Below are 14,477 nucleotides of genomic sequence, written 5' to 3'. Positions count from 1 at the left end.
TGCTAGCATGGGCATCTTATTAATTTACACCTTACTTCTATGTGCATGCTAATTGCTACCACAGATTACAGAGTACCCCTGTGATCTGTGATTACTACTATTCCAATTAGAACTTCCAACCTATGTTCCGTATCCGGCGTCTAAGGCAAGGCCTACCTACGCCTTAAGGCCGGGTTACATCTATCCGATCCGACTCCGATCTGAGAGCATGTTTCGATTTTGCTGGCTATTCGATGGGTATTTGCTATCCGATTGTCGGAAGGAAAAACGGTCCGCATTTTAGGTTGCGTCAGTGATGCATTTGGTTTTTAATGGACAAAGTAAGCTGTAGATATTTAAATATTTTGATTGGGCTTACAGAATTTTACTGATAGGAAACAAACTCAATTATTAATAATGCACATGATTCGTCGCAAGTATTAATTTATATTATTGTTTACACAGCAACTGTATGTAAGGACTCTGGCAAGGAATATTGGAAAAATAACTACTAAAGTGTACATTGTAAACTGTTCATGGAAATTTATTTACTACTTCAGGTTTTAATGTTTTAATTCAACCCCTCATTTTGTAGACATTTTTATTCTATACAAATCATCTCGTTGGGCATTCCGATTACTCCATTATTATATAATATTATAAACAAAAAGACAAAAATCGCATCGCATTGAATTTTTGGCAATAAATTTTTAATAACTAACATATGGACCGGAAATACGAGTGGAAAACAAATATAATCGCACAATTAGTTTGCTACTAGTCTTTTTGTCACGTTAAAGCATTTTTAAATATCACGTTAGTTTGGCTTAATTCGGCAAGCTATAGTTTCCTAAAAGAGCCTAAGAACATAAAGCAAAAGTCTTATATCTAGTTCGGCTTTCAGTTTTCGATATTCAAAGTAAACCATCCGAGTGTCTGTATGAAAAACGTGAAAAACGGTAAAGCCAATTAATACATTTGGACTTAGTCTTAGGAATAGTTTGATAATCTGTGATTTGCACTCGTACAAAAATCGGAACGGAAACTGAAACGTGTATGACATGTGTGGCTTCCCCTTTCCGATCCGATTATTTGGTCATCGACGGAAGGTTCTCTCTGATCGGAGTCGGATCGAATAGATGTGACTCGGCCTTTACTGACGAGTCCAATAGGTAGGCCCGGGACGAAACGCATGGTGCTTCAACGCGCGCCATACACAGAACATACTCCAGGGGATATTTTGTGGAGTTCCATTTGAATCGAAACGCCACAGATATTATACGGTGAGATATAGGTGGCGTTTCGGTTGGAGCTGCTAGTTGAGAAGTGGCGGCTAGAGTTCGCCACAGTTCTATGGCTCTAACCGCATTTTTAGTATACACAACATCGTGTTTTAGTGTGCGCTTTAAGGATCCGAAATGGGGCTCACAAAAGACTATTTGCGTTACGTGCCTGCGGGCAACTTCAACATTATAAGCAGTGCCAATTGCAACGTGGTTTTCCTCACGCTGCAGGGCCAAATTGGGCGGTTTGTCGCCGTAGGAGCTGCAGAGCACATTTTGATTTGGGACCTGAGATTAGGAGAGAAGGTACCAAATTAAATTGGCAACCAACATAGTTGGCCAGTGAATATTGGATCTGTTTTTTTTCAGGCCCAGGTTTTGCCAGGGGAAAAAGCCGTAGTAACGGCATTGTGTGCCAGCCCGAACAACCGGCACTTGGCAGCAGGATATTCGGATGGAAATGTGCAGATCTATGACCTGAAAACCGTTGAAGTGGTCAGTGTATTTTCGGGACATCGCTCCGAAGTCACGACCTTAATGTACGACAATCAGGGGCATAGACTGGCCTCAGGAAGCCGGGTAATTGATCAGTCAATTAATTCTCGAAAAAATCTCCTAAGTAAACGCCGAAAAATTTCAGGACACAGACGTTATAGTATGGGACATAGTGACAGAAAGCGGCTTGTGCAGGTTACAAGGCCACAAGGGCCCCATAACCAAAGTGACCTTCATGGACAAGCAAGACGTGCTCATTTCCAGCTCAAAGGACACTTTTGTGAAGTTCTGGGACTTGAGTACGCAGCACTGTTTTAAAACCTTGACTGGCCATAGAACGGAGGTTAGTGCCCAGTTCAGTTGACTGAAACATCGGGCATTAACTTATTTGGATTCCAGGTTTGGGGATTTGCGCTTATGAAAAACGACGAATACTTGGTGACGGGCTGTGGGGACTATGAGCTACGCGTTTTCAAGCTAACCACGCGCGACTTGTACAACGAAAGTATTGACCCTTTAGAGCATATGACTGCCACCCTGGAGCTGGTCACTTTAGAGGAAGGAGATGATTCTACTACAGTAAGTCACCAGCAGAAAATCTAAACCTGTTTAAACGAAGGTTTTCACCTCCTCAGCACCCACTTCAATGCATCAAGGCGGGTTCAGTCTTCAGAGGCTCCAAGAGTCGAGTAGTTGCTCTAACGAGCGACTCAACTGGCCAAGTTCTCGGATGCCACGGCACTGATAAGATGGTCGAGTTGTTCTATTTCTGCACCGAAGATGAGGCTCAATTGCGCCAGAAGAAGCGACTGAAAAAGCAGCGCAAGAAGAACAAGTAAGGACTTGACCAACGGTTTTAATCGGGTGTAACCAAATTTTCCACAGACAGGGAGCGCCAGAGGAACTTGAGGCAAATACGGGTCTGGCTGATCAAATCAAGCGCCTCAAACCAATCAAAGCATCAGGCCCGACCACTAACTTGGACTTGGTGTTGGGGAACGGTGGCGAACTGAGAGTCGCCCTGAACTATCGCGACAACTGCGTAAAACTTTTCACTCTGATGACTTCAGTAAAGGTAAACATTCAATGCGGATTTTTTGCGCAGTGGAGGTTTATAAACTATTCAAGTAGGACGCCGAACCCAACTGCTTAAGGGAAATTGTCAAGAAAGGCCATCACTCTCAGGTCCGAGCTGTGGCCTTCAGCAGCGATAATCTGGCCATTGTGTCTGGAAGCGACGATACCCTGCGAATGTGGAACAGACCCTCGCAAACATGTTTGCGTACTATAGATGTTGGGTAAGCTTTCAAACAAGTATCAATGTATCGTGAACAAAAAACTCATGTTTTTTCTAGATTTGTTCAATCAGTGGTTTTTGTACCTGGAGATCGACACGTTTTGGCAGGCTTAAGAGACGGCAAGCTTGTTATCGTCGATGTGGCGGCCGGAGACGTTTTGGAGGAAATAGTCGCTCACAGCAAAGACTTGCGAACCATCTGCCTTACCCCCGACTTGGTAAGTAAAAAACTTGCGATATCCGTACCAGGTGTTCGTATGGGAATGCGTTCAATTGCAGAGAGGATGCGTGACTGGCGGCGGCGACCAAACAGTGAAATTTTGGCAATTTGAACTGATCGTGGACCAACAAAGCGAATCCAAAGTGAAAGTTCTCTCGCTAGTCCACAACCGGACTCTTAAACTAGAGGAAGGTGTTCTCTGCGTGAAACTTTCGCCAGACTCCAAGTTTATCGCGGTTGCCCTGTTGGATTCCACAGTGAAAATATTCTTCTCCGACTCTTTCAAGGTACCCCAAAAGGCTCACAGCTCTGCTCGATTTACCAATGAAAATTTGCAGTTTTACCTGTCTTTGTATGGCCACAAAATGCCGGTTTACTGCATGGACATTTCAAGCGACTCCCGACTGATCGCCACTGGCTCGGGCGACAGAAACATCAAAATTTGGGGCATGGATTTCGGCGACTGCCACAAAAGCATTTTCGCTCATGACGATTCTGTTATGGGCCTGCAGTTCGTGCCAAACACCCACTATTTCTTCACATGCGGAAAGGATGGCTCTATTAAGGAATGGGACGCGGATAAGTACCACAAAATCGTCACTGTGCAGGTAAATTACCAGGAATCAGACTAAATCCGGATTGGGTAATTGGGATTACTCTAGGGGCATGCAGGCGAGGCGCATTCCTTGGCAGTAAGCCCCAATGGTCAGTATGTGGTCTCTTGCGGCTCGGACAAAGTCCTGCGGTTGTACGAACGCTCCGATCAACTAGTGGTTCTGCAGGATGAGCAGGAAGAAGAGCGGGAACAGCAGGAGGAGGCAGTGGCGGAAAAGACTGTAGTGCCTGGACACTCAGCACTGAATCTGCCCAGCAAGCGGACCATCGGCAGCGAAAGAGCTGTAAGAATATTAAAAAATTACTTTAAAGATGCTGTCAATGTTGCTGGTTTTGCAGGCGGAAAGTATCCTGGAATGTTTGGAAGTCAGTGAAAAGTATCAAGAAGAACTAGATGAACACGCGGCGCTGCAAGCGGGGTCTTCTAAACCGCTTCCTGTTCCGGCGATTCCACTTTTGATGCAGGCTTTCAATGTTAAAACCCCTGAAGACTTTCTACTGGAGACTATTAAGCGAATCCGAGCTAGCGACCTCGAAGAGGGCTTGCTGATTCTCCCATTCGTCCACGTCTGCAAAGTGCTCACAATGCTACCCGCTTTAATCGCCAGAGGCGACTGCATAGAGATGGGCTGCAAAGTTGCTCTTTTCCTAATGAGGCTTCATCACGCCCCATTAGTGGCCAACAAACTGCTCCTTCCCACTTTGGAGCTGCTGGAAAAAACGATGAAGGAGAAAGTGGGAGAACTCAGGGTAAGTTTCGGCTGTTGGAAACCGAAGCAGAAATTAATGGGTAACTTTAGGACTTAGTGGGATATAATATGGTTGGGCTATTGTCGGTGCAAGGTGAGTTGGAAGCTCGGGAAGGGATCCAGCTTTTCCGCGACGCGACAAGGGAGCAGAACGCCAAAAGGCGCAAGAAGCGAGAGAAGATCAAAAGGACGATCATGGCTGTGAACACGATATAAATAAATCAAAATTGATAAATATGGTTTATTATTACTAAAAAAATGTATCCAAAAACATGTAGATTGAGTTTATCACCACCGGTTCAAGTGATTCGTTGGTAAGTCGGCTGTTAACAATAAATTGTACGGCTGTGTAAAAAGTAGACTAAATAATTAAATACGCCTGTTTTCGGATGCCCAGCACCAACTGAAGTAATCAGGCATTTTTTTAATAACGCTAATTTGTTTCTGGGCAATTTCGGTCAATAGTGAAAACATCACTCCAAAATGCTGGCCTTGATATGCCAATAAATGCATTTGAATCTTGCTTGGCCAATTTACTTAATAACGATAAACTATCGGTGCTTTAGGCGCCTTTATATGGTATTTTTTAACATCAGAACTGCGCCGTTCAACAAATGAACTGTGAATGAGTCCCATCCATAACTGGTGTGGATAGAGAGCTAACGCATGCAGGGTGGCACAAAATAACTGAAAATAAGTTCTAAATCAAGTCTTGATTGATTTACTTAAAAATGTGTTATTTTGATCCGTCCTATGAAGTGCAGTTACAATGAAACTAAAAACTAAACCCTGTTTCACCCAACTAGCTTATACAACGCCCACTGCACATCCTGCCCAACAAGGCACTTAGATTGGGAGGAGATATTCGAAGAGAATTTGGTCCAGAATTTAAAATATCGAGATGCGCATCAAAGTGAGAAGGTCCCAGATAAATCACCTCGTTCGCATGATGATCAAGAAATCAACCCATTCAGGAGTTTTGGACTACAGGCACTTAGATCGAGGCTTATCTAAATAAATCACAGCCATTATCCAGGTGAAGTTAATCTGGGTCATTCGCCCGGCGATCGCTAATGTTTAAAACGGTCGACCTACTTAATGGACTTAAAGTTAAAAAAAAAATGGAATTAATCGTTTACAGTTGGAGGGTTCCAAAAACTGTAACTGCAGGAACTTTTGAAGTTTCATTTAAACCTAAACGCACTCATCAAATCAAAGTACCTAAGACCGGAAATTACCTTAATCATTTCCGATACAGTTCGACAATATCCTGGATGGCCATTTTCGAGCCAAAAATAAAAGCCAAAATGGCAACCACCACCACTACCGCATCCTTAACGATCTTCCAGTTGTAGGCGCCGAATCCTTTGCCCCAAAAGGTGATTATTTCGATGCCCACAGGCACAATAAGACCAAGAATCGAGAAGCAGAACGCACCAATAAGGGAGACGAACGGGATGATTGTGGGCACCGCAATCGCAATTGCCACGCAAATAATGACCATAGCAGTTCGCATCATATACTGGCCTAGTACTGGGTGTTTTGTGCATTTGTCTTTTAGTCCGTTCCAGCCGATATCTAAGCAGACATAGAATTGCAATCCAAAGGTGCAGAAAACGGCGATTGCAATCAGGATGTTGACTATTTGAGCTGGTCTGCAAAAGAAAATATGAATACATTATAGGAAGTCGAAGCATCAATTTTTGGAGCCAGACTGTTAGAGCAACAGTAGTGCAACTTACATGGCATCCTCAGGTAGATTGTAGGTAATAGAACCTTCGGTTGCATCCCCATAGCGCAAATAGCCAAAGAAGCCCAGGAGAACGTAGATGAGGGTGACGAAAGACATTCCTTGGTTCAGCACGCCGCATAGTCCAGTAAAGCTCTGAGGCGAAGCCATGTGGTTCTCCAATGGCATAACCTGAAGACAAGAAGAGTCAAAATCGGTGGATCCAGTATAGTTCACCAAATATTCTCTATGAAAGTAAATATACAACTTACGACTCCAATGGCCTCAATTGCAAACATGGTAATACTGGCGGAAATTGGCAGAGTGGAAATATTCGCGACCAGCGGCCTATCGCTGATTGGTGGGATGTCAGCGACCAAGTAGTAGAAAGTGATTCCCAGACCCACTGCCATGCAGCCGTTTGCAACCTGCAAATGAAACCTTCAGTTTTCGCCCTTTCGGTTGGACTACCCGCGTGTTCTCACCATGGAAAAGGGAGCCAGATATTTGAGGTTCGGAACGTAGGCCAGAAGAATCAGCGGTATCAGAAGCATCGCGATCAACATCCGAATGTTGACCTCATAGTGCAAATAGTGTTCGAGTACATAGTTCATGTTCTTGGCTATGATGACGCAGTAGCACGAGCAGGTGAAGAAATACGTTATAAAGATTCCAATCAACACAATTAATCTAAAATCAAGAAAATATTGAAGTAACAGAGTGTTGAGTTTGTTAATTTAACAAAGTTAATTTTACAAGCATTTTAACTGTGAGAACATGCGCCCTTTCAGCTTGCCAAAGAAGTTAAAATTGATAAGTTACCTTGCTGGTACCGCGAGTTTATGAGCCCACTTCGGTCCATTCCTGCAGGCTTGCTCCGCAACATCAGAAAAGCTCATCTGAGTCTTGCCCGATCTTCTGTAGAGCTCATGGGCGCAAACCACTAGAATGTAGGAGCAATGCGTGCAGATGGCCGAGACCAGAATGGTGGAGAAAATTCCCATGACCAACCCTGAGGCCTTGAAGGCTGCAGGCATGGACAAGATGCCAGTTCCCAGTGAGGCCTTGAGCAAGTGCGTGAGAGTATCCATGTTTCTGAACGCAAAAAAACTTGAATTTTCTCAACTTGGTGGTTAATAAAGTACAACTTACGATACTGGGTGTTCCAGTTGGCGGGCCTTGAAAGGGTCGAATTCATAGTTAAGAGCCTCGAAGTCGTCGCCCTTAACCTTGTACCTGAAATAGAGCAAGTTGGATAAGCGCTTGTAATGGCAAAACAGATCCATGCATAGTAATGTCTAATGCTGATTAAAGAAAGCTACTTGCTGTTCAACCTGTGCCAAATCAAAAAAGTTCTTATTACTCGCTAATATTCTAATCAAAGGGAATTCTAAATACCCACAGGAATCGTATCGGATTCGGCTACAAAAAAACACTTAAATCAAACACAACAAGCCAGCTCCACGAGCTGATGTTACTAACTTTGTGACTCCGTTCGCTTCTGAGTTGTCTTTGGGCAGAAAAGTCTCCAACTCAGTGACGGTTCCATTTTGGGGGCTTTTTTCAGTATCCATCTCGAATTCAGAAAATCCTCTTCCCAGAAATTGTTCGCTCGCCTACCACGTAACTGTCACGGCACACACTTTTTACTCCGTAAATCAACTATTATAATGAGTCGCTTCGTATGTACTGACTACAAAGTCCTGAAACAAACAAGAACCGTTAATGCCGCAGGAAACACTAAAAGTCAATATTCGCTACTTATAAAAATAACGTCGCACTTTAAGTAATGCCAAGAGTCTTTATATAAGCGCTGCTTATAGAGAGCTGGTGAATTTTAACGAAAACCTTGGACACAAATGTTCTAATTTCAATCAGGGATTATCGATTTATTCAAGCGTTCTCAGCAAAAGTGCTATAAATTAGTCGATCGCGATGCCGTAGGGTGAAATTCCTCGATTTTAAGAAGTTATTTGAGGCTTTTTCAAAGTTCACTTCTGTGGCATTTTCTGGATTAACTACTCCTCTATTTGAGATTAGAAGCTGCTCACAACAAATTAAAAACGCGGGTTCGGGGCAATTTTTTCTCCAAATGCTTCAGATTCAAAAACTAGTTTAACGCTCAACGTTTACGTGACGAAGAAATGCTTTGCCCCACGGCCTAAAAGTGCGAAAAACTCATCAGCTTGGTAATTTTTTTTTCGGGATTTTACCAAAACCTAACATTACGGAGCCACAGAAACACATCGGAAATGTTTGGTGAATTTGAAAAACTTGGCTTAAAATAATTTCCCAAATTGCGCACATTTATCATGGAATTTTTGAACATTTTCCAGCCACTTGTTGACTGCTAATCGAGTTTAATAAACTCGAGAGACGCTAAACGGACCGAATTAGTAACTTACTTAAATAAAACCTGCAATTTGTTGCGCACCTAAAAACCGAAAAATCACACTTTCACACTAAAATCTTGACATTAAATGCAAAACTACTGTTTATCGGGTAACCGGTCAGCTAAAATTAAACGTCTTTGCTGGGAGGCCGTTAATTATAACAATATTAAATGAACAAATGCGTCATACAATCCTACAAATTGTCTCCGCATTTCTTATCAGTATTCTTCAATTACAATAACACTTTGAACCGATTTGGGTTAATATCTTCACTTGCAAAAGGTTCAAATTTTGAATTTGCCGCGTTCTTGTTGCCAAGCAACCGCCAAACTAATGTATGTTTCCATAGTGATTAGGTGACTTGGCTTGTAGATTTCAAAACGCCAAATTCAAATGAGCAACAAAACTTAATAATTTGATTACTGGGAAATTTTAAAGTCATTGCACATAAAACTGCATAGGACCATTTGGTTATCATCGACCCGATATCGGCTTCAAGGCTTTTTGAAATGAAACCACATGATTGGATGACAAGCAACCATGTTACTGGGTTATGTACACTTTATACCTACCTATATAAAAATCGACGTTCTGAAATATTACTATTTATTGCCTCGAATAGAACTCCCACAATTCTAGGAAACTGTGCTTTTATCATCGCAATAGCGCACTTCCTAATAAGCCACAACAATTCACTAAACTGTCCTTTCTTTGCATGCTTTTCAACCGGTAAACAGGGCAATTTCGTCTATTGTGTTTAATATTCCCAGCATTTGTTTGTACTCTAACCGACTGTTTGTTTGATATTCTTGAAGCACCACTCCTCAAGATGCAAGTCATTAATGCTTGCGAAACATCTCCCGAATTCAATGCTATTTTGATAACAATCGAGAATAGAAAAACATTAAATTGCACAATAAAGGTGCCAATTATTATTGTGTGCAAATTGTTAATTCATTGTTGAAAATTATGCTATTGGCCAAGTACGAGGACGGTTTTCATCGTAATGTTATTAATAGTGCAACTAATTTGTTTATTTTTAAAGCGCCATGTGCATTCGCTGAATGCGTGAGTGAGTAAATTCAGCAAAATTAACATTGATGTTTTCAGCTATTGGGTTTTAACGTAAACTAGAATGTTTTCAAAACCATACATAAAAAAACCGGGTTTAAAGATTGTTTCTTTATAAAGCAGTTCACTGTTATTACACTGATTAACCGTGATTAGTGAATTGCTGTGATTAATCCTTAAAGCCTATTTGATAGTATTTTGCCGGATTATTGAAAGCGAAAACAGTGGATAACTTGCGGAAATTGCAATTTAGATAAATAATCTACGATTGTTAACAAATTGAGAAAATTTGTTTGCGTCAAATATTTGCAATACTTTTGCCAGTAAATAACATTGATCAAGTGTTTGTTTGGCATTTTTAGCCAATATGCGATGTTTGCAATTGAGTATTACGAGTATTAATTAGTATCCTGTTCCTGTAAGACCTTAATTTAGATAGCATTGAGCTGAGCATTCGATTTTCTGTGCAAAAGAAGCTATTGGGGTTTGAAACATTTCAAGCAAAAGAGAGCCGCCTCACAATCAAAGCTGATGTTTTCTAAAACCACTGAAAATATATGGGCCATTAGAGACTTTTCAGTGGTAAAGAACCAGACAACCGGAATTTGATTAAAAAAATGGAGAACATGCTGAAATTCAGGCCCTCAGAAAACCAGCATTCCCACGCCCTGTAAAAACAACCTTTCGACAGACAAATTCGTTTGTTCATTCAATGTTTTTGAGTTTTGGTCAAAAAGATAAAGATTAAGCTAGTTTTGGACAAAAAAGTGCAACAAACATTCGAAGTGGCTTTTCTCAAAAATCGCTGCCAAAATTAGTGCGAGGCTAAAGAATCGTTTTAACACAAAAGGTCCAGAAAACTGGAATTCGAACCGACGAGACTCAAAACTAGCGAAAATCGACGCACTTAAAATTATTTACATTCGAGCAGTCCCGATCTTAAGCCAATCAAGAACATCAGCAACAGAAAAAATCATAAATCGCCAATTTTTCTTCAGATTTCAAAATTTCCCCCTGTCAGACTATGAAGGCTTTCACGGCCGGTTAAATTACATTTAGGAATGTTTTCCGGGCTTTGAAGCCGTGGTCTATCGGAATCAGGAATTTCCCCCTGTATTAACACCCTGTAGAAACAAAAAAATTATTTCCTTTCTTAAACTTGGGCTGTTTTCAAATTTTTGGCATTGACCTCAAGTACCGAACTCTTCTCAAGTGTTTACAAATGCTCAACATTGAAAAACATTATTCATCATCTGAAAATTGAAGCTAAAACGTAAAAATATCGGTTGGAATTGAAATGAAACCCTGAACCAGACATTCCTCTAATTCCATCAAATCACTGCCAATCAGCGGTCAATTAGAGATTGAAATTACTAATAGCCGAATAATGCGTACGCCAGACGAATTATGGTCGTGAAAATCGCCGGTCTAATGGGTTTATTCATCACTTCTTTTTGAAAAACTCTCCAAAACTGCACACACACATATGGTAATATTTACCTAGCCAAAGTTCAAGCACCAAAGCACGCAAACACACACTGCTCTAAACAGCAAAATAATCCCATATCTCAACCAGATAACCAGTTTTCTAATGATCTTGCCAAATCATCCTGCAAAACCTTATCGGCATCAATTATTTTTGAATGGCAAGGACAAGAAGTGGGTCAGCAGTCAATGAATGAACGCAAACGAGAACTTTTGGATTCACCCACGTAATAACAAGGATTGGAGCGAGCGGGCGGTAACCAAAGTCCTATTCGCCGAAACAGGTGGTCTCCATGGATTATTAGGAAAATACCAGGGCGATTCAATGACTTAAATTGAAAAATTTATTTCATCAATACAAGCATGTGGTAAAAAAACCCATGATATAAATAATAATTGTTATTTCGCAAGGCGTAAATCCAGTAGCAAAGTGCAGTGCAAACTGGCAAAAACGTTATCGGGCTTATGCAATTTATTTTATGACGTGTCGGCGCCAAATGCAATTATTTCCCTAGTCCGCCAATCGAACAGTTTCCCCATTTCCTTATCAGTGAGAAATATATTTTTTGAGCACTCGACTGCAACTTTACTGGATTTAAGCGGTTTTTGGGACAACACATTTAATCACCTGCCGCGTTAGCATGACATTGCCAGTTTATGGGGAAATGAGGTTTTTGGCGAAAAGTGGTGAAAAAAACGAACTGCATTAAGAAAAGTTAGGGGGCCATAATCTAGAAAATAACAACAAAAAATATGAGCGTAGATGGAGATCGATTTAATGGCGTGTCCGCGAATGCGACTGATTTCTTAAACCAAGTCTTTACTGGATGTAAAATGGGACTTTTCTGCATACAAATGAGGCTGAAAAACGCAATTAACCCGTAGAACATCAGCAAACTTTTGCTAGGTCTCAATCGGTGTGAAGAAACTAGAGCTGGGCTCCAAACTGTAATGTCTTCTTTCAATCGAGGCAGATAATAGTGTTCATTCACAATATGCCTAATCATTTGATGAATTACTTTCAATGGCAAATTTTAAAGTAGAAAGCTGCAAATCATTATAAATAAGCAATTATTCTCATTATAATTCAATGACAGTTGCATAAAAAAATATTTGATAATCGCATGAAATCCAAGTGGCTTTAGAACTGAGTGAATAAGCTCAAGAGTCTATGAGCTGGTAGAGTATGCCAACAATGCAAAACCTTGCCAGAAACACCATTTCCTAATCAATGAAATTGCTTCGTCGTACTACAATTATAATTTTAGCTCAGCGAGATCCAGTTACTCGGTTGAAAAATGCCTAGTTGTGAATGGTCTAGTTTACACATGCAAGTATGTAGCTGCAATCGATGGATGGTGCCCCCCACGTGCAACGCCTCTGCCCGCCTGTTTTAAATTTATACGCTGGCGTTGAAAGTCTGAACAATGTTGCATCATAATGGACGCACGCGATTGAAGAATCACATTAGATAGATAAGATCAACCTACCTGGGGATTAGATATTGAATTTGGGGTATTAATAGAGTGGTCCTTCGCACCGGATTGGGTCAATAACGGTTTTTTTTGCATGTTGCATCATTTCAAGTTGGGGAACTGATAGTGTTATTTAAACATTGCGGTTTTTCTAAGAAGTTTTTGAAAAATGTCCATTTAAATATCACCTGGAACCTAGACCATGCCAAACAAATGAAGTAGCTCGCCAAGCCTTGGCTCAATGGCCTCTTAACATCGTTTCCAAAATAACTTAAACTATTTACGTTGATTCACTTAGAATCATTAAACAAACTCGTCTAATCATCGCAGTTTCCTGAATTTTACTCAATCTCACGTGCTCATTTATAGAATCCCGCTTCAGAATCCTACTCTCAAATGACGCAATATTTAGACCAGTTTGATATTCGCGGTTTTCTATGAATAAAAAAACCCAAACGTCATTGTGGAACGTGGCAGGGCCTCTTCACTGTTACCTGCGTCCCCAAGAATGATAACCCAAGAGAAACGCGCAAACTGCAAGTACCAAAAATATTTCTTCCATTACTTAATTAAAAGAGCGCTAAATGCCCCCCTGAAAAGATGTGTATCAAACATTTCTTTGAATATTTATGAGTACATTTAACAGCATTCTATCCTGCGGTTGTCAACTGACAGCATGCTACGTTAAAAATATCGATATTCCTCTGCAGGAGACGGGAGGGAGCAAAGCCCATATGTACCTACTAAAGACCATCTGGGACTTAGAAAAACCCCTTAAAATGCACTTACCGAATGATAGACGCCAAGGGGTCGCAAACCGCACAGTGTAAAGGCTGTTTTAACCTCAAAAGCCAAACCACGCCGGCCCTACCGACAAAGTAGTCACCCGTATTGTAACAAGCTGTAAAAGCACTGAATAGTACGGGACCTGACCTCGTGTATATTCTCATCAATTGGACCAATCAAATCGCTTGAAAGTTTCAGCTAGACAGGTATGGCACGCTGATTTGCCCTCAGAGCGAGCGAGATGCAAAAGAGTCATGAAAAATCTGATGAAATATTGTTGGAGCGTTGCTCGGACCCTTCAAAGGGGTGAGGTTGGGACTCGAATGGTGGAATTTAGATGGTAAATGGGAAATTTAAATTTTAGGTTTCCTGCATATTTAAAAAAAATTGCCTTCTAAAGGTTTTGTGCTCCTGGAGAACTGTTCAAAAGGCCGTTCGTACGGCCATCTGAACCAATTGTTAGAGCTAGAATTAATATCAATATCCGAATGTATTGAAACTTTCAGGGATTTAAAATAAACCTTTTTTCTCTGCAAACGTAAAATTTCAGCGCTCTAGATGAGCTGATTTCGTCGCAAGGAACTTTTGAAGAACACGTTACATGACTCAAGTTAAACGGTTTATTAGACTCATGTTTGATATGTTGTCAAAAATCAGTGTAGATTGCACATAAATTTAAACTCTCAGGAATTTAAAATGAATCTCTTTTCCTTACAAACCTAAAATTTCAGAGCTCTAGATGAGCAGGTTTTGTCGCAAGAAATGTTTGGAGAAAACCCTATATGGCGTATGCTAAACGATTTATTAGACTCATGTTGGATATGTCGCCAAAAATCAGGGTGAAGTTCGAATTTATTCCAGCTTTCAGGGATTTCCAAGTAGCCTTTTTTCTCTGCGTTT

The 14,477-nt window shown here is 41.0% G+C and overlaps 2 protein-coding genes across 6 annotated transcripts; one reads left to right on the top strand and one right to left on the bottom strand.

Moving 5' to 3' along the window:
- Positions 1–805: 805 nt before the first annotated feature.
- Positions 806–4,873, top strand: LOC109539476 (WD repeat-containing protein 3). Its single transcript, XM_019907244.2, has 13 exons — positions 806–1,568; positions 1,632–1,841; positions 1,903–2,100; positions 2,157–2,336; positions 2,393–2,592; positions 2,643–2,832; positions 2,889–3,055; positions 3,113–3,272; positions 3,334–3,561; positions 3,613–3,882; positions 3,937–4,173; positions 4,229–4,639; positions 4,690–4,873. The coding sequence occupies exons 1-13, from the start codon at positions 1,398–1,400 to the stop codon at positions 4,852–4,854; spliced, it is 2,787 nt and encodes a 928-aa protein (XP_019762803.2). The 5' UTR covers positions 806–1,397; the 3' UTR covers positions 4,855–4,873.
- Positions 4,866–13,722, bottom strand: LOC109539478 (proton-coupled amino acid transporter-like protein pathetic). 5 transcript variants are annotated; one of them, XM_019907249.2, is made up of 9 exons: positions 13,581–13,722; positions 7,850–8,070; positions 7,520–7,603; positions 7,190–7,462; positions 6,853–7,057; positions 6,640–6,795; positions 6,381–6,559; positions 5,877–6,293; positions 4,866–5,325 (listed from the first exon to the last, which is right to left on the bottom strand). In XM_019907249.2, the coding sequence occupies exons 2-8, from the start codon at positions 7,939–7,941 to the stop codon at positions 5,882–5,884; spliced, it is 1,401 nt and encodes a 466-aa protein (XP_019762808.1). In that variant the 5' UTR covers positions 7,942–8,070; positions 13,581–13,722; the 3' UTR covers positions 4,866–5,325; positions 5,877–5,881. The 5 variants fall into 5 exon arrangements, with proteins under 5 accessions (XP_019762808.1, XP_019762806.1, XP_019762804.1 ...); XM_019907247.2 differs by having other exon boundaries at positions 4,866–6,293; positions 13,581–13,721; XM_019907245.2 differs by lacking the exon at positions 13,581–13,722 and adding an exon at positions 11,332–11,429 and having other exon boundaries at positions 4,866–6,293.
- Between the last annotated feature and the right edge of the window lie 755 nt (positions 13,723–14,477).

Source organism: Dendroctonus ponderosae, unplaced genomic scaffold (genome assembly GCF_020466585.1).
Source record: "Dendroctonus ponderosae isolate FM_Combo_2020 unplaced genomic scaffold, Dpon_F_20191213v2 Dpon_F_20191213_8, whole genome shotgun sequence".
Classification (NCBI taxonomy): Eukaryota; Metazoa; Arthropoda; class Insecta; order Coleoptera; family Curculionidae; genus Dendroctonus; species Dendroctonus ponderosae.
Note: the sequence above shows the minus strand (reverse complement) of the source record. Positions and strands in the feature narration are given on the sequence as shown.